Source organism: Montipora capricornis, chromosome 10 (genome assembly GCF_036669925.1).
Source record: "Montipora capricornis isolate CH-2021 chromosome 10, ASM3666992v2, whole genome shotgun sequence".
Taxonomy (NCBI): domain Eukaryota; kingdom Metazoa; phylum Cnidaria; class Anthozoa; order Scleractinia; family Acroporidae; genus Montipora; species Montipora capricornis.
Genome location: NC_090892.1, coordinates 50,049,017 through 50,067,831, shown reverse-complemented (window position 1 = coordinate 50,067,831; position 18,815 = coordinate 50,049,017). Strand labels below are relative to the sequence as shown.

The window sequence follows — 18,815 nt, the reverse complement described above, 5'->3', positions numbered from 1 at the left end:
ACGACACAATATCTTTTCCCTAATAAACTATGATAATGTAGCTGTAATAACAAGCACTGAGTAAGAACAAATCCCAATGGATGTCTACGATAACGAACGATTTAAAGAAGGAAAAACGCACCGACGGAGAAATGGAGGTTTCATATCATGCGAAACCTCCGTGTCTGCGCGCGGTGCATCTCGGTAGACAGAGAGTCGGGAAGGCCTGCCAACATTATCAGTGTTTCCTAATGTAATGTTCCCATGACAGGGGACGCTCTCTCCTTGGGTAGGTTTTCCACCGGGTTCAGTGCTCCGGGTTCACCGTTCTGGGTCAGTGAACAAGATGGCCGCGACGTTTTAGCCTCTTGCTGAAATCGTTTAAAAAATCATATTTCTTTGTACTTTCTTCTTTTCTTATTTATTGTATTGTGTTCTAATGCTTCATATATACAAGGATGTCTACTATAACAACTGAGCAGTTATCCACTATCTTAGACAACAAGCTCAATGAGAAGTTGGCGACACTAAATTCCACCATAGCTTATCTAAGGAAATCACTTGATGAAGAGATTAAACATATGAAGTTTGTCGAAGCGAAATTCGGTGAATTTCTAAAGTCAATGAAGAAAGCTGGTGCTGACAGGAAAGCCCTTTGCTGAAAACAAAACTTTGAAATTATCAGTTGAGGCATTGCAAAAGCAGAATATTCAGTTGGAGAGGCAGTTTTGCCTCCATCTTCCAGCAAATTCAAAGTTTATAGTAACAATTTGAACTACCCACACAGAAATATCTAAAAAGCAATATTATACTCGTTATTTTATTGGTAATATAAGTGATGGTAAAATGATATGGAAAGGAATTAAGGAAATTAAACATTTTGAGCCAACTACAAGCAAATCTGTCATTACGATTTTCGAAAATAACCACCTTATTTCTGACCCTAAGCTTGCTGCAGATGCTTTCAGTACCTATTTTGCTAATGTTGGTAACATCTTATAATTAGATAGTGAGATACCTATTGTTAGCAAAAATCCTCAGGATTATTTAGTACACTGCCCTCAAAGTAATGGTTTTATTTATTTTTTGCCTACTATTTGTTCTGAAATTGAAAATGAGATCTCTAGCTTAAAACGAGGAAAGTCCTTTTAGTATTCCAATCGACATCCTCAAGATTCTTAAATCTGTTATTTCTAAGCCACTAGAGATTCTTCAGTTCAGTTTTCAGCTTTCAGCTCAGTTTATTATGTATTTTGCATAAAATATCACAAAACTATGCAATGCTCGCAGTTAGCAATAGCTAGTCGAGGCGAGCATTGCTTACAATAAATATTCCAGATAAAATGGTTACAAATACATAACTACACATTCACATAAAAATAAATAAATAAATAAAATAAAATAAATTAGTTTTAGAATACAGTTAGTGCAGTGGAGAACAGCTTAAAACTTGTACAGTATAACATAAATAAACATGAAAAAAGTAGTTTAAATTGAATAAATAAATTTTTAACTACATGACATACTAAACTGAGGAGTCAAAATTTGCCATTATTATCGAAACATCAATGTAATCATAATATTTTAGAAGTCTTGGTGGGTGAATAGGTTAAATATATTAGGAGGTGTCAAGTTGTTTGATACATCATGTATCATCACAGCCACAGAGAGGAAAGAAAGGAAGGAGGCGAGAAGAAATGAAGAAAGGTATTGCATGAGATTTGTAATCAGCAAAATACATTAGGCGAAGAGCTCGTTTTGAAGGGTCAAAAGTTTAGTTCTATGAACTTTTGCAGTATTACACCACGCTACTATACCATACATTAAGTATGGTTGAGTGACCGGTAGATATGGTGTAAAGTACTCAGCGGTACAAAATGCCTTATCCTAGAGATAATACCAATTGATTTACTTATTTTTGATGCAACATGAGCAATGTGGTAACTCCATGAAAGATTTTCATCGATGAGCACGCCTAAGTATTTGATGAACTTCTTACGGTCCAAAGAGATATAGCTATTAGTGTGATGGTCAAACACCTTTAAGTTTACTTGATAGTTCAAGATCTTTTGTCTTGGTCGAAATATAACAAAGTTAGATTTTTTTATATTCAATGATAACTTATTAGCAACTAACCAGTCATAGATCTTACTAAGTTCTGTATTAACTTTAATCTCTAGCTCCCTAAGGTTTTTATCAGCATACAAGAGGTTAGTATCGTCTGCAAATAAATAAAATTTAAGCTGATCAGAACTGTTAGATATATCATTTATGTAGACGAGGAAAAGCAACGGTCCTAGCACCCATCCCTGTGGGACTCCTGATAATATTACTTCCTTTTTTGATATGTTTTTGGCACCAATTTGAGTTGTTTGTTGCAGACCAAGCAGGTAAGAGGCAAACCAATTATTTGTTACCCCGCGTACACCATAGTGGTCCAATTTTTGCAATAAGTATTAAATGATCTACCGTGTCAAAAGCTTTCTTTAAATCAATAAATATGCCACATGAATACATCCTATTGTCCATGTTATTTTCAATTTGATTAATTATATCTAGGATAGCATGCTCAGTGGAACGCTTTTCACGGAAACCATATTGTGAATCATTGAATATATTCTTTTTCTCGAGGAATGATTTAAGGCGATAATACATAATTTTTTCAAAGATACGGTTGAATACAGGAAGAAGTGATATAGGCCTATAATTAGAAGGATCAGATGGATCATCGTTTTTGTAAATCGGAATTACTTTAGCAAGCTTCAACTTAGTTGGATAAATTCCGTATTCGAGTGATTTATTCAGAAGTACAGACAAAGGTTGGCTAATAATGTGTTTAGCTGATCTTAAAATATGAGTGGGAAAGGAATACAGTCCGTGTGCTTTATTTTGAGGAATAGTCCCTATTTCCAGTTCAATTTCAGAAGAAGAGACGGGGTTGAAAAAGAAAGAACCAGGGGAATTTACCTGAGGGAGATATTCAGAAAATTGTTTAATTGGATATGGCATTTTAGACGCCAAGTTGTGTCCAACTGAGGAGAAAAACTTATTCATTATATCAGGAAACTCGGAGGTATTATGAGATGCTTGCTTGGTTTGTGGACATTTTAAAGAGGTTATAACTTTGTGAGCTTTATTCTTACGACCTAAAAGACTATTGATGCCCTCCCATACTCTTTTAGTATTTTTCAAATTGTCTTCAAAATATTTGTGAAAATACATTTTTTTGCTTATTCGTGTGAGCATCAAAACTTTATTACGATAGGTCTTGTAGGCATCAGTGTCACCCGAAGTAAAAAGTTGATTTTTTATTTTAATTGATTTTCTAATTCCCTTAGTTATCCAAGGTTTTGATAATCGCTTAATCATGCGCTTTGATATTGGCTTTAACGGTGCGTGCTTGTTGAGAAGATCATTTAATTTATTATAAAATTCAAGGAAAGATTTATTCACATCAGTGTTTTTTGAGACTGCTTGGATCAAATCAAGTTGGGAAAGGTCGTGTAGAAATTCTGTTTCAGAATAGCTTGAATAATCCCGTGCTAAATTTTTATGACAATCATGCTTGAAAATAGTTTTATCCGAGTGAAGAAAACAAAATTGTGAAAAGTGATCGGTTAGATCGGAAATTATGTTGCCACTGGTTATGTAATCTTCAAGATTACTTATAAAGATATTGTCAATAAGTGAATACGAATTATTATACACTCTTGTTGGTTTATCGATTGTTGGCATTAAGTTAAAGCTTTGCAGGGAGAGAATGAAGTTTTGAGCATATTTACAGGAATGAAAACGGAGAAGGTTTAAATTAGTATCACCCATGAAGATAATTTTCTTCCCAGAGGCGCTAAGTTTTTCAATTATTTCATCAAAATATTCTTGAAAATGTTCTGGTGAATTGTGCTGTCTATAGACCACACCACAAATCATACTTGCTTTTTTTGGCAAATGCAACTCAACCCAGAGAGCCTGATAAGCTTCATTAGAGGTTTTTTCAATAACTGTATATTTGAATCTTTGATCAATGTATATGCCAACACCTCCAGCTGAAAGGGGCGTCGGCACATACTCAAAGTTATAATTAGGTATCATGGGATTAAAATCCAAATCTCCAAGCTCATTTCTTATTCTAGTTTCTGTGATTCCAATTATGTTAAAATGAAAATCAAGTTCTTCTAGTAAATGGGTTTGAAATTTTTCTAAATTACTTTTCAGGCTTCTAATATTGGTATGAAACAATGAACGTCCATCGGTTGAATTAGACGAAAACTGGAATTGTCTTTTTGAATGACAGAAACTATGGGGAGAAAAAACGGTATCTACAGCTGATAGCTGTGGTATAGGGATCAAAATCAGACTTTCTATCGGAAAAACTGTTTAGAGTAAATATATCCAATTCATTAAAACTTGGTAAACGCTCAAGATATTTCTTGGTAGGGGGACTTGTGTTTAAACTATTATTAAACTGACCGTGAGAAGGAATAATATCACATGAATAGTACGGAAGCTCTTGTAAGAGAGCTTTGTTTACCTTAGTTGGTTGTATTGCTACTTGACTTATGTTTCCTTAACTTGATGACTGCTCACGGGACATAAGATTATCTAAATCCCTTGAACTACTGATCGCGATGGGTCGAGATCCCTCGCTTTTCCTCAGCCATACAATCGAATTTTTCGAATGAAGGGGTAGTTTCTAAAGAAACTGTGGTGCTGCGTCGGTGGGGAAGTAGTATACAAAAATTTGGTTTTATCAACGGAGTTGATAATGTAAATTGGCCACCGTACAGGAATCTCTGTACGGTGGCCAATTTACATTATCAACTCCGTTGATAAAACCAAATTTTTGTAATCGAATTTTTCGCCCAGCAAAATGCATAATTACACCTCTCTTTAAATTTCTTTGCATCTGCAAGCAAGCTTTGAAGACGCGGCGTCAAATGGTCGAAGATACCAACGTTAACTTGATCCAGAGAGACATCTTCCTGTAGACCAATACTCGTTGGGTTTACATTTCTAATTTCCCTACGACGTGCCATAACTTGCTCGCGTATAAGCCTTCGTGTAAATTTGCAAATTATAGGTTTGGGTCGTCGTTCGGTAGCACGGCGTGGCGTAATCCTGTGGGCTATGTCGATGTCATACGGTTTGACATCTACTCCAATTGCATTGAAGATTTTTGAGCAAAGCTGCGAGGTCTTGAAGGCATTTTCGAGTGGTTCCAACTCGGGGACGCCAACAAGTTTGATATTGTAGGAATAGCCATACTCTTGGGCCTGATCAATGGCCATCGAAACTTTTGATACTTCGGTTGATAACTGCTTCAGTGATTTTTTCAAGAGTGGATATTTTGTCCAAGGCTCGGTCTTAACTGGCATTGTCCCAAATGACTTTAAATTATCTACTGTTATTCGAAATCTTGTCAGTTTATCTAACCATCGCGATCGACCAATTTCTCTACTCCCTATCTATAAATACCTCTTAGAAAGACTAATGTATAACAGGCTAATTAAATTCTTAGAAACCAACAATACAATTTTTCATAAACAATTTGGTTGTCGAACTTGATCTTGCCATACTCTGTATAATTGATAAAATTCAGAGAGCAATTGGTAACCGAAGCTACTGCTGTGGAATATTTCTTGATTTTAGAATAAAGCTTTTGATACCGTAAATCATAACATTTTGATCAATAGACTTAAACATTATGGAGTCTGAGGTATAGCTAAAGATTGGTTTATTTCCTACGTCAGCAATCGATGTCGATCCAGCTCTTTCAAGATTTTAAAGTTAGTAATGGCGGACCATTAAATAAGAAAACTCCAGTCAAAATACATAGGTCTCTTTTTAAAATGAAGGCTTGAGACTTCGGTCACTTAGTGTTCAGTTAACAAAGTTTTGAAATACACAGAGAAAGTAGAATTGATTTTTGGTCTTAGTAGCGCTTTAATGATTTCAACAAGAGCGCTAGCCATCTGTCCCAGCGGGGACCCACGTTACCGGTCTGTTCGAAGGGATCGTAAGGTGGTATGGATAGGATCTCGGCCATCCTTGTCGCCAAAATATTGTAACAAAAGACAATAAACAACAGCATTTGAAAAATGCAACCAACTTTACTCCCTCATGGCGGGAGTCCCATCCATTCCTTTAGTCCTTGGTAAAGAATTATGAATTTCTTGATGGTAGTACTAATGCACTCGATAATGACTGATTGTTCTTGGGTCATATCTATGAATTTAAATGTTTGTCAGAAACAGATTGAGAGAGAGAGAGTTGAGGCAGCAGCAATGTCAAGCGCATTGACTTGAAAAATATCTGACACTTCTAATTTAGAGAAAAAGGGAGCAGTATGTGCTCGATAGTCTGAATTTGCGATACTGAGCTCGCACAGCCCGCTTTTGTTAGATACGAAAGTAGACGACTACGTGGAGTTACAATCCGTAATATAAGGATGAATTAATGTGTGATACAGCATGTGTTTGGCCTTACAAGATAAATAAAAACGTGTCCTGAATAAAGTACCAATTGATTTAGCGATTTGTTTACATACAAAATCTATATGACATTTCCATGTAAGATGTTCATCTAGATACACCCCAAAAAACAAAAAAATTTAGTTAAGTTGCTTTGTATTACCTCCAAATGAAAGAAAAATTGTGGTTGAATTTCTTCTGACTCGGCCTAACTTGATAACATCATTTGTCTTTTTGATCATTATTTTTTGTAATTCATTATTTAGCACATTCTATTCGTAGTTCAGATTAGAGTGAGAAAAAAAGATACTCCTGTCACCAGCAAAAACTAGAAGCTCTGTTAATTTGAAAGCTTTAGGAAGATCATTTATATAAAATATAAACTAATAAAGGGCCTAACATGGTTCCTTGAGGAACTCCACACTTAATGGTTTGCATTGAGAAACAAGTTTGGTTGATTTGAAAGAATTGTTGGCGGCAAGAAAAGTATTTTTGTCCACTGCAGAGATACATCACAGATACCATAAGATTTGATGGTCAAGAGTATCAAAAGCTTTGGAGAGATCTAAGAAAACACCTACAGTTGTTTCGTGTTGGTCAGTTGCTGAAGAGTTTCTATTTATCAGATGGAATAGAGCATCATGGGGACGTTGAATGGTTTTGTCGAAATTCAAACTAACAGCGATATAATATATTGCATTGCTCTAAAAAATTCTATCAGGCGATTATGCATTACTTTTTCAAAAACATTTTGAAACGTTAGGCAGCAAAAAAAGACAAGGATCGTCTGCTTTATAAACAGGAATCACTAAAAAGTCTTTGAGTGTTTAGATATCGCATGAATCACGAAGCGAGAAAAATGAGCTTTATACTGTTTTGTCGTTCTCGTTGGCTTTCTCTCTTCTTTCGTTTCTGTTCTAGTCATAAGCTTATGCATTACAAAATTCCCTTAGTACTTTAACGTATTTTCCTATTCTCGGCCACTCTGCTCGCCGTCAACTCTAAAAAGCGCCTATAGTTTTCTATGGAGTTTTCGTGTGTAATGTGTCATGTTCTGACAGTAGATATGAATTAAAATTAAGTTCTGACTTAACCCCGTTTTGAAATACCCAACTCTTTTTTAGCCTCAACAGAAGTAACTGACTAGAGTGTAATGTGACGTGCTAGTTTTCTAACCCATATGAACCATGCGAGGGTTAGCCCTACTAATGGAAATGGCCCACACAAGGACAGAGAAAACACTGACCATGCAGGGTGGGAATTGAACCCACGACCTGCGGGTTAGGTGACCGCTGCTCTACCGACTGAACTACAAGGTCGGACGGGAGCAAGCCGTGGGAACTGAAGATGTTAAATTCACGGCAATGAACATGTACGTTTGGAAAAACGTAACCCTTTCGTTTTTAGCTACGCTTTACTGCACTTAAGAAAAAAAAATAGGTGTGCAAAAAACTTCGTTCTCGAACATGAAACAAAGCTCTTTAAGGATACTTTATGGTCGAAATATCAAACACAAGCCTTTTTAGTGACTTAACAACCAAAAATGGTAATAAAGCATTGTTTGTTCTGAGGAATCAGGCGCACTCTTTTGTGGCCGAGAACTGGGCCGATAACTGGGCCCACGAACGAAGTCTCCATTTTCGTTATTACTCGGGAGAAAAGAGCGTTGAATGGTCGATAGCTTTACATATGTAAACTGAACGCTGAAGCTAGTTGTCTGTGAAATTTCAAGTCCTCGCGGCTATTCCAAGGTAAGAAATACAAGTTTACGTTTTTTGTAGCCGAGAACTGGGCCCCATACTGTACAGAAAAAAAAAACAGCTCTAAACAAATTAAAAATAAACACTCAGCCTTAAGTTTCTATCCCGCCAATGCTTGACTTGAATAACTGCGTACCAACCAGTGTGGACCACGGCTATCATGAAATGTCAAACTGGATTGAGACCGGCGAAAAATTCAGAAAGAAAATATTTTCCAAATCGTTTTCCACCTGAACACGAAAAGAGTTGACTGGTCCTGACTGTTAAGAGTTTTAGTTGCCGTGTAGCCGCTTCGAGCCCAAAAAGCGCGCGAAAATGAAGGCTCGTTTCGGTGAGGTAACCTGGCTTGAGACTGTGATCCAATAATAAACCAGTACCCGGTCAGCAGTCAACTTAAAAAAACAGATATGGCCACGTGATACAGGTCAGCGGATACCTTTTTTTGACAGGTGTCAATTGACCCTAACAGGGAAGTCCAAAATCATAGATGTATGCTGTAAACTAGTGTGATACTGGTCACATTGGCATACATGGAGGGATAGACGTACGGACGTACGTACGTACGGACAGACGGTCGGTGACGTCACACCTAAAACCAAAATTTCTCGCATCGATTCTAAACTATGGTGCTCCGTGCGCGCCTTCGACACGCGAGCTCCGCTATGGTTTCTTGCCAGAAAAACGCGGGGTTGCCAATTGCAACGCTGCCAAGCGATTTTCCGCAAAGGAAAATTGCCCGAACACTTCCGTCCCCAGGGGCTGTCTTGCCTCCCCACCTCCACCCCGACAGTCTGCACGGGCGTGCTTACGCTGACGTCATAACCAAAATGTCTCGCATCGATTGAATAATTTCTTCGCCATAATTCTCTTTTTTGGCGTAAATGGAGAATAAATCCGTCTATTTATCTATCTATCTATCTATCTATCTATCTATCTATCTATCTATCTATCTAAGGCGATGTCAATAATTGATTTCAAAATTCTCCTACGCTGACTCTTTTAACGTCCCCTCTTTTAAGGTGTCAGTGCTATGATGTTAAAAAAACCATCACGGTTTCAATTAATTAGATACCTCATCCTATGGCCATGGGTCATGTCTAATTTCAAGAATCCTATGCGCCCAGTTCACTCACCTCTGCTGAAAAAAAGATCATGCACAACTTGAAAAAGAACTCCTGACAATTGTTGATGGGTGACCAAATTTCATCAATATGTTTATGGCAAGAGAGGTAAGAGCAAAAACTGACCACAAGCTACTTCAAGTCTTCTTTCGAAAACCGCTTTTCCAGGCGCCGAAAAAGATTGCAACGGACGACGTTAAAGATTCAGCGATATGACCTGCAAGTTGAATATGTTACATCCAGGAATCACTGAGCACAGTGCTGACACTCTTAGCCGCGCTCTTAAAAAAAATGAAAACACTTCTGAATTTGAAGTATTCAAGTACCCTTCAAAATATGCCTTTAAGGCAGGAAAACCTGAGCAGTTAGACGAGAAACAAAGGAAGGCTGGGCTTGCAGGATGCCCTGAAAGTGGTGTCACGTTGACCCAAAGATCTCTCCTTGTTGGAAAATTAGAGAGGAAATTTCAGTCAATGGTCTGTTACTGAGGCAAGACAGATTGATTGGACTCGCTTCGCTTTGATGAGAAATGCTTTTCAAATACACAGCAGCAACTTTGTCATCGAAAAGTGTAAAAGAGCTCATGGTAGGTATACGCCGCACATGCAAGAACCCACCAACCAGCCACTCCCGCGTTGTTGGAACCACAAGATAATACCCGGAGCATAAACGCAATAATACTATCACAATAATACTTTTCCCAGCCATTTCTATATGTTGACTTTTTAATTTCGCTTCAGCTGACTTCTCTACCTGTTAGACTGATTATGTATCATAGATCTTGAAAGTGATTATATCAGCATCGCCAAGAAAAGGAATTAACACTGAGATTCAAATTAAAAAAAAGACAGTCACGGTGGGGGTTACTTATCCATTTATTTGTTGCTCCAATCTTCTTCGTCAGTTATTGTATAGCTGACAATGACCGCAGACTTCATTCCGATCAATCCATTGAAATGTTGACTTCCACTAAATTTCTTGCACCGTAAAAGAGTTTTTCAGTGTTGTGCATTGCAGTTGCAAATGAAACGGGAAAACATCGGCAAGCCAGGCGAACGGACTGCGAAGGTATTTCTCCATCGTGACGCCTGTCACTGTGCAGGCTGCTCCGTCAACGGACTTACGTGCGATTATAAAACGGCCTTAATTCAGGTAACAAAAAAAAACAAAACAATACGCATTTGGGCTTGAAAAAATAGTCGGTATGTGCTTTGCAATCTGCAGATAAATTTGACCCACGCGAAAGATGTTTTTAAACCTGATGTCCAGTGATTTTTGTTACATTTTTTATCAATGTTTTACTTGCCTTCTTTATTCTATTTTAGAGATTCTCCGTTTCAGACTCCTCGCCGTCTTAAGCATTCCCTTTACTTTAATCCTCATTCCTTTTTGCCCCATTTCTTGTCTTAAAGAGATCATCCTTTTTCAATTAGTTTTAAATATCTATTTCTAGCTATTGCTGATGGTGTTGTTGTATTTTTCTTTTTTTGTCATGCTAAGAGAGGCTACACCAAAATACAGACGTTTTTCCTGACATGATATGTTTGCTTTGTAACATGATTTATTTTTTCCGTCAGTTGTGGTAGGCCAAATTAACAAAAAAGTCAAAACTCAAAAATGCCCTATCGTGGAACTTTCAAAAGGAAAAGTTACTTTAATTAAGAAAAGACTATTAAGACAACTTCTTCCTTTTCCTTTTACAAATTTACTCAGTTTTGTTTACAACTAGCAGCTGTGTTCATACACTGAATGCCTATTCAAGCGGGCAAAATTTGAACATGCAAGTAGTCTCTCTGTATTGCATATTGTTCTTACATCATCGTAACTTCAAAAACAATAGGCCATTTGCGAGTTCATGTCTGCCTCCTCTTCAAAGCCAGTCTTCGTGCCAAGATTTTCTTATGAAAATTAGTTTTCATTCATATGCAAAGTAGAAGTAATTACCGTCACGAAAACTTCACACTAAGACTCGCTTTGACGAGGATGCAGACATGAACTCGGAAATGGCTTATTGTGTAACGGATAGTCTTTTTACAGTGTTTTCACGTTGCTCGCTTAAAGTTTTGTTTCCTGTTTAGGTTATGACTACAGCTAGACCTCAAACATTTCACATTTACTTTTATCTCCTCTTCTGCAATTTTCCGTAATAGTTATTGCAGAAATACCCGGCCACTAGAAATGGAGCCCAAGAACACTGCTGTCACAGTGCCGCATATGCAGTCGTGGTGTTGATTCACAGACCTTTTTATTCACTGTGCCGAAGAGAACTAAGAATGACTAATCCCGCAGTGTCTGTCTCGGGAATCGGTTAACTACACTTTTTACGATATCATGTGAAGAATATAGCTCTCGTTTACTGATTAAACCTAAGGGCTCGTTTCAGTGATTAGGCCTAAACACTCTTAAAATTTTAGTTTTCATTTCACGGTTCGGTTAACTATACTTTAAACGAGATCATGTGAAGAATATAGCACTCGCTTCCACCAGCCATTCTACTCAACTCAATTTAACCTTAAGACGACTGAGGCACCGCGACACTGCGTCAGCAGTCATTGCGGCATGTGCTCGACTCAATTCAACCTTCAGTTGTTTAAGGCACCACGGCACTCGTGCAGTTGTGGTGTTGATTCACAGACCTTTTTATTCACTGTGCCAAAGAGAACTAAGAATGACTGATCCCGTAGTGCCTGCCTCGGGAATCGGTTAACTACACTTTTTACGAGATCATGTGAAAAATATAGCTGTCGTGTAAATTAAGATAGAAAAGGTGACAGAAGACTTGGGAAGTTTGTCTCCACGTGCACTTCAAAGCTTTTATCTTTTAATTATACTCAGTCTTTTCTATTTGTCTCTGACAACTCGAAATGATTTGTTCGAAGGGATGATTATGCCATGTAATGGCCTTTTCTGCGCTCTCAGCTCAAAATAGAAAGATCCGACGTGCTAGCAAGATGTGATTGAATGTCTAGAAAACTTGTCATTATGAAAGCTATCCAGCGTGGAACCACTTTTAGGCCCAACGACAAACAATCACTTCAGCTGTGCAACGGTACTGATCGTGTTACCATTTTTTTTCTCCGTGACTGCGAAATTTCGAAATACAGAAGGGCCGTACATTACGGCCCTGCATCCCAAGAGCAAGAAAAAGTGTTTGAACTAACGATGGCGATATGCCTTTTATATATTATTATCATTATTTTTATTTTAATTCTTATCATTTTTGGCCTTTCCAATTAAGTGATCATCGTTTTGACAACATTCTGCACGGCATCTTCACTAAACCACTAAACCTGAAAATCTACGACACGCCTAACTAAAGTCTAAGAATTCACCATAGGAGATCGAACTATTTTGTTCTCTGGTTAATTTCGCATTTCTCCCTAGTTTTTTTTTTTGTTTGTTTGTTTGTTTTTGCAGTTTTGCTCTCTTTTTGGTTTATGTCGATTAACATATATACAAAACAGCGGCCCAAAGATTTTCGGCTAACTCTCACTCGTTGGTTCACCAAAGTACTCTACCCTTTACTGAAGAAATTGTTAGTGTTTGCTGGTTTTCAAAAGATACACAATAAAAAGCTTACGGTAACAGGGAACTCAGACCATTTTCTTCATTTTTAAATCGAACCCATTGATCACTTGTTTTATACAAATTGATATTTCAAATTAATTCAGTCTGTTTTGAGGTCTTACGAAGATTATTTAGTGATGATCAAAACTTGACGAGTCCATTAAACACTTTCTAACAGCACTGCGTATCTGTTTCATTCTCCAACAGTAAATAATTGGATTCACCGAAGAATTCATAAAAACAAATGTAGTCGCTAGGTCATAAGCAAGCTGTACTGACTGAGTTACGCCACCAACGTTTTCAACTATCATGACCGCAAGGAATGGAAGATAAAAAAGGAGCATTACAACATAGACATAAATTACAGTCACGGCTGATTTTTTACATTTAAGGACGTCGGCAGTTCTGTTATGTATGCAGTAAGCTGCGGTTCGGTTAACTTCATTGATTTGGCGTAGGTGCTTGCGAGCAATATAGAATATTTTGCACGTGCAGAAGGCAGTTGTGAATACTGCAAGCACATTTATGACGATTGGAAGCACGACCCATTTGTCTCCGAGCCAGAACTTCGAGGCCACTACGACCGATAACATCACCCAAACCATAACCACCAACGTCATCATTCGAGGAAACGTGACAATGCTGTTGTATCGTAGATGAAGAGACAGGGCAAGAAGTCTGTCAATGCTAATGGCGCCCAGAATTAGAAAAGATACACCACCAGTAATCCATCCAAAAAAGAACTGAATCAACCTCAAATTACAGTAGATTTGAAACTCTTGCAAAATCTCCGCTGTCTTGAAAGCAACGAAAGACGGCTGGCCGATCAAGCCAACAAGAACATCCGCCATTGCAAGGCAAAATAACAGCGTGAATGACGGAAGATGAAGTTCCCGTGTTTTCCAAATGACGAGCATAATAGTTCCATTTCCCAACATCGTGGTCAGCGCAAATATTGAGCTTAAAACGCACGATATTACACTGACTGTGATGTACTGTTGACTTCTTTGCCAAAAGACATCAAAGAAAAAACACCTTAAGTCCGTCTTGTTCATGATGAATGACACAGGAACGTTTACGTGTAAGTGAAGCTAACGTATTTATATACTGTGGTGTGTCCAATTAATTCCCTGATCATTAATCACATAAGTGCTGTTTTCATCACATTGCCAATATGAAGTGGAGACGATGTTGTTTTGCTATGCATATTAGATGCCTGAAGATGTTTCTGGTTTTATCAAACCTTTGATCGATATGACTTTCTGAATTAATCTTGGGAATTCGTCATTGGCTCATTTTAATTTAAAAGAAAAAAACAAATAACAAATGCCACAAGGGCTCATAGAGATTCTTTAAAACGAAGACAAATATTGTGACCGTGAATTTATGATAAAGTAATTAGATAAACAAATTTCATTCGTAACCATGTCCGAAAGAGCTTGCAATTTTCCTCTTCCTTTTCCTTCTCATGGAGACAGTTGCACTTATGGAATTTACTTCCTTCTTTCTTTTCGCTTGTTTATTTCTTGCTTGAGGTTATGCTGGCTTGCAAGACACGATAAGTAGTTTTCCTGTTTACGGGTTGCAACGGAGAGAGAGCAAGTACTATATAGCTAGACTAACATAAAGAAGTTAAAGTATGGTCTTTATTTTTCAGACACTCCATGCACATGGCGCCGGAAAAACAGAGGGACAATAAATCCTGCACTCGGATCTCAAGCAAATAGGGAACAGACGGCGATGCAATACGTTTTATCAGTGGTTAAGCCGTTTTTTCTCTCCTACGGAATCAAGGTCGGTTCCCAAAATTGCACTAACATAGATGATATCACATGGAGTCAGATTATCTAATTAGTGAGTTTTTATCGTGTTTTCTGCTGTAAACAGAATCTCGTTTTTTTGTCAGTCACTTGAACAAGACGAACTGCAACTGCAATTGCAGCTGCCAGTAGAGGAAACTGGCTTGGTGTGGTTATAAATAACACCGCTTTGTAAATGTTTCGATGAATTACTGTCAACCAAGAAAGATGAACTACGCAGCGTCAACATCCCAGGGGCTAGTGGGTGTCTATAATGAACTTGTTTGTATTTTCAAAAAGTTGCTTGCATGGACAATTATTCATATGCAAAACACGCTAGAAAGAGGTCGCCTGCTGACAAAACTCTTGAAAAGATCAAAGATTCCGTTGTGAATATGTGATGCAAACAGCTTGCTCTGAATACTAAAAATGAATGGCCCGTTTGGCACGAATTAAACCTAACAGAATTACAAATTTATTTTCTGCAAACCGAACCCCTTATCTGAATGTGAAGAGGCTGTACCACTTTTTTTTTTTTTTTTAATGATATGTGACGAAAACTCGGACTCGTTTAATAACACTCTTCTCTTATCTTAGCCTGTTGTTTAGTTTTCACCCAAGTACTCATGCTAATGAGTCAATGGCAAGACGATTGTGCACTTTGAAATTGGCTTTGAGGTCCTTCACAACGATCTAGTTAACTCAGCCAATATAAAAACTTTTCCGTTTGCAAGGTTGTCTTCAACTCCCTTAGGAATCAATTTAGCTTTGAATTAGAAACTACGAGATTTGGCGTCTCAAGATTAAGAAGACGCCGTATGTAAGAATATGTTAAAATTCATATATCCTAAAATCATTTTATTCACCTCTTACAGGATGTAACTTGCCTACTCCCAGCTGGCTTCATGACTCCGATTCAGCTGGTATCAGAGAGCAAGCGGAGTGCGATCGCATGGGATCATGGGTTCCAATCCTGTTCGAATCTAGCTTTAATTTTTCAGCTTGCATCTGTTTAACTAAGTTGCGTATCTAACTATGGTGATCTTTTCAAGTTTCATTTAAAGCTGTATGCGTGTGTGCATTGGCTGTCAGATTGAGCCGCCTTTCTTTCCAAGCCCAATCCTTAATTTTTAATCAGTTTTCACTGACCGAAGATGAGCACTTTCTACTTTTTAATCATTCACACTCGATAGAAACTGGTTATCCCTTTATCCAGAAATCAAGTTCAATTTCGACCTACACCGCTCACTCTTTAGGGAGTTGGAAAGAATAAAAATGGTTTTAAAATTGGTTTCATTACAGACGCACAATCCGTCCAGAAGAATTATGCGTCGCTCGTGTTATCCGTCTAGTGTAAAGACGGGACGAACTATATAAGACGCACAATTCGTCTGGGACGAACTTGGGCAAACATTTTTTCTGCGTCTGTTAAATTCGTCTAGTATAAAGACCAGCACAAGACGCATAATGCTTCTGGACGACGCACTAAAGTAGATACTCCGTCCAGACGCATAATGCGTCTTGTGTCCGTCTTTATACTAGACGAATTTAAGAGACGCAGAAAAAATGTTTGCCCACGAATTATGCGTCTCTAGTATAAAGAACGGCCGTTTTCTCATAGTTCAGCTAAAAGAAAGAACACCGCCCTTACGTTTGTTAAATCGATCCTCTTCTGAACTGCATGGGGAATGATTAAGTTTTCAGGATCAGGGAAACACTCTGGAAAGGAAATAAAAGCAAAGAAGAATTCGAAGCGGTGAATTTAATGAATTAAAATATTATGATGCTTAGTCGGTGGGAAGAGACACATTAAAGCATTTCAGGGAACAGACGCAGATAAATGTAATCTTGAGTATTTTGCATACTAAATGTAGACAAAATACTACAACTCTTTATCCTAATCAAGCTAAGCCGAAAAATAGAAAGTAGACAAATTTGAATGTTATACAGGAGGTGGCATACAAAGGAAAAACAGGTGAAAAAGAAAAAAAATTCGCTCTTTCTTATAAGAACTTTTGAGGCTGAGACTAACCAAAATTTTAAGAAGATTCTAGTCGGGCTAACTTGAAGAACGTTTTTATCTTGCTAATTTGTATTTCAATGAATTTAAATCGAAAGCATAAAATAATGGTCAATAAATGGAAATTAGCCCATTAGCCCAAATACTTAAGGGCATGTTTTGTTTAACATTACAATCGTTTTCTGATTGCATGCATGATGCACATCTTTAATTTGTTTGTAATAATGAGCAGTTCTTTTTCATTCGTAATCGTCTCTAAATACCTTCTACACCATCAAAGTCATCAGGTGAAGTCTGGTGTAAATTTAACAATAATCTTAAAAACGTAAATAAGGTTGCTGTTATTCATCGTGGTGAAGTACAATAAAAACGTCTTCAGCCTCACATCGCAAAATTATATAAGAACTTTCAGCCTCAACTCCAAAATTAGACGCTTTTACAAAAAAATTGAGTATAGTGCGTCTTTCATACACAAGCCGACTTAATAAGACTTGAATTTTCATCAATCGACGATTTCGGTTTTCATTGGCGTCAAATTACATTTGCTTCGACAGTCGGCAGACCATTAAAAGCAGAAACTGATATTAATAAGGGAAGTTCATACTGAGTTCCAAGTAGGCCATAAGGGTGACAGTAAAACTCGAGTCAACGTGAGCCTTTCTTGACTCCTTTCGCCTTATCGTGTTTTGATCCGATTTGAAGTATGCATTCGAGGGGGATAAAACAGCCGTGAGATCGTACTTTGTTTTCTCTGAAGATAACTCGTGTCTAAGGTTAAAAAGTAAGGTACTTCAACTAAAATAAACCCGTTCACATTCAAAGTAGAACTCTGGCATGTTTTAAGCCTTCTTTCGTCCCTACTATAAAGCCCTTTTAATGGTTCGAAGCAGAATGTGATTCTTAAAACCGTTCCGCCACGGTGATTGATGGCGATCAAAAACGAAAATGTTAACGTTGATTGCGATTGAACTTTAGAATCAGGTTAATTTACAAGCAAAGCTTTTTTGTCTTTTCCTTTATATTCATTACCTTTCACAAGTGGTGTTTAATGAGTCGACACGCTCGGAAATGATTAGCTATTAATATTTTTTCCTTTTTGGTATTATATGTAAAATACTCAGTGCCGATCGTATCTTCGCTTTGAAACTTGCATTGACAAAAGTCTCGCAAAAAAGGCAAAAGGAACATAAAAATGCGCATCACGACACAAGCGACGTCCATAATCCAGACATTTTATTCAGTTTAGCCTCTTAACCTTCTTCAACAGCAGCACGATAAGTTACGCCGGTCATTTGTTCCAATTTCGCACTCGAACCATGAATTAGACTGGAAAATGGGCCGTAAATTATAGGAAAGAAAGGACAGCTGTTCTGTCGCACTTTGTAATAACACTTCTCGCACTTTGTAATAAAACGCCTGTTGCAATTTGTAATAACAAGTTGTCGCAGTTTGTAATAAATTAAGCTCTCGCACTTTGTAATAACAAGTTGTTGCACTTTATAATAACCTTTCAAATTTCCTTTGAATGGCATGTTTGGTAGAAATTGCATATGACTCAACAACTTCCCCAGAGCACAAATACGTTCCTCCTTGATATTTTGCTCTGCACACTAAACTGAGGAGAAGAAAAAGAAAGGCGTTCTCCTACACGCTTCTCGCAATTGTTATTTTGGGATCACATAGCTTGCTTAGCAACAATGGAATGCAATAAGTGAACGGAGGGGAAACAACATCTGGTAAAGAAAAAGCTTGCGCGAGAGGGTTGAGTTCAAGGGTTAGTAAAGGAGATGGAGGCTTCAAGTGACTCGCTACTTGTTCTATATAAGGTTTTTTTTTTGGGGGGGGGGGGGGGGAAGTCACAGGATTTGAAATAGTCACTAAAAACATGGCTAAAAGTCGGGGTACCTTGAACAGCATTACAGGACAAATACCAAAGTTTTTCGAAATATACACGCAATTCACTGTAAATGGTCTATAGGCTAGGTCTGCGCAGTAGATGCAAGCACGGTAAATGATCGAATTTATAGTTGTATCGTTCTTGGCTTGGTGTGTGCTGAGGCATTGGAAGATGGGAGTGGCAGCGAGGAGTGGGGCCGTGA

At 37.8% G+C, this 18,815-nt stretch overlaps 1 protein-coding gene across 1 annotated transcript; it reads right to left on the bottom strand.

Annotated features, from left to right (window-relative positions):
* Nucleotides 1–12,547: 12,547 nt before the first annotated feature.
* LOC138021429 (melanocyte-stimulating hormone receptor-like) lies at nucleotides 12,548–14,063 on the bottom strand. The gene has a single exon (XM_068868304.1). The coding sequence runs from the start codon at nucleotides 13,950–13,952 to the stop codon at nucleotides 13,029–13,031; it is 924 nt and encodes a 307-aa protein (XP_068724405.1). The 5' UTR covers nucleotides 13,953–14,063; the 3' UTR covers nucleotides 12,548–13,028.
* Nucleotides 14,064–18,815: the final 4,752 nt, after the last annotated feature.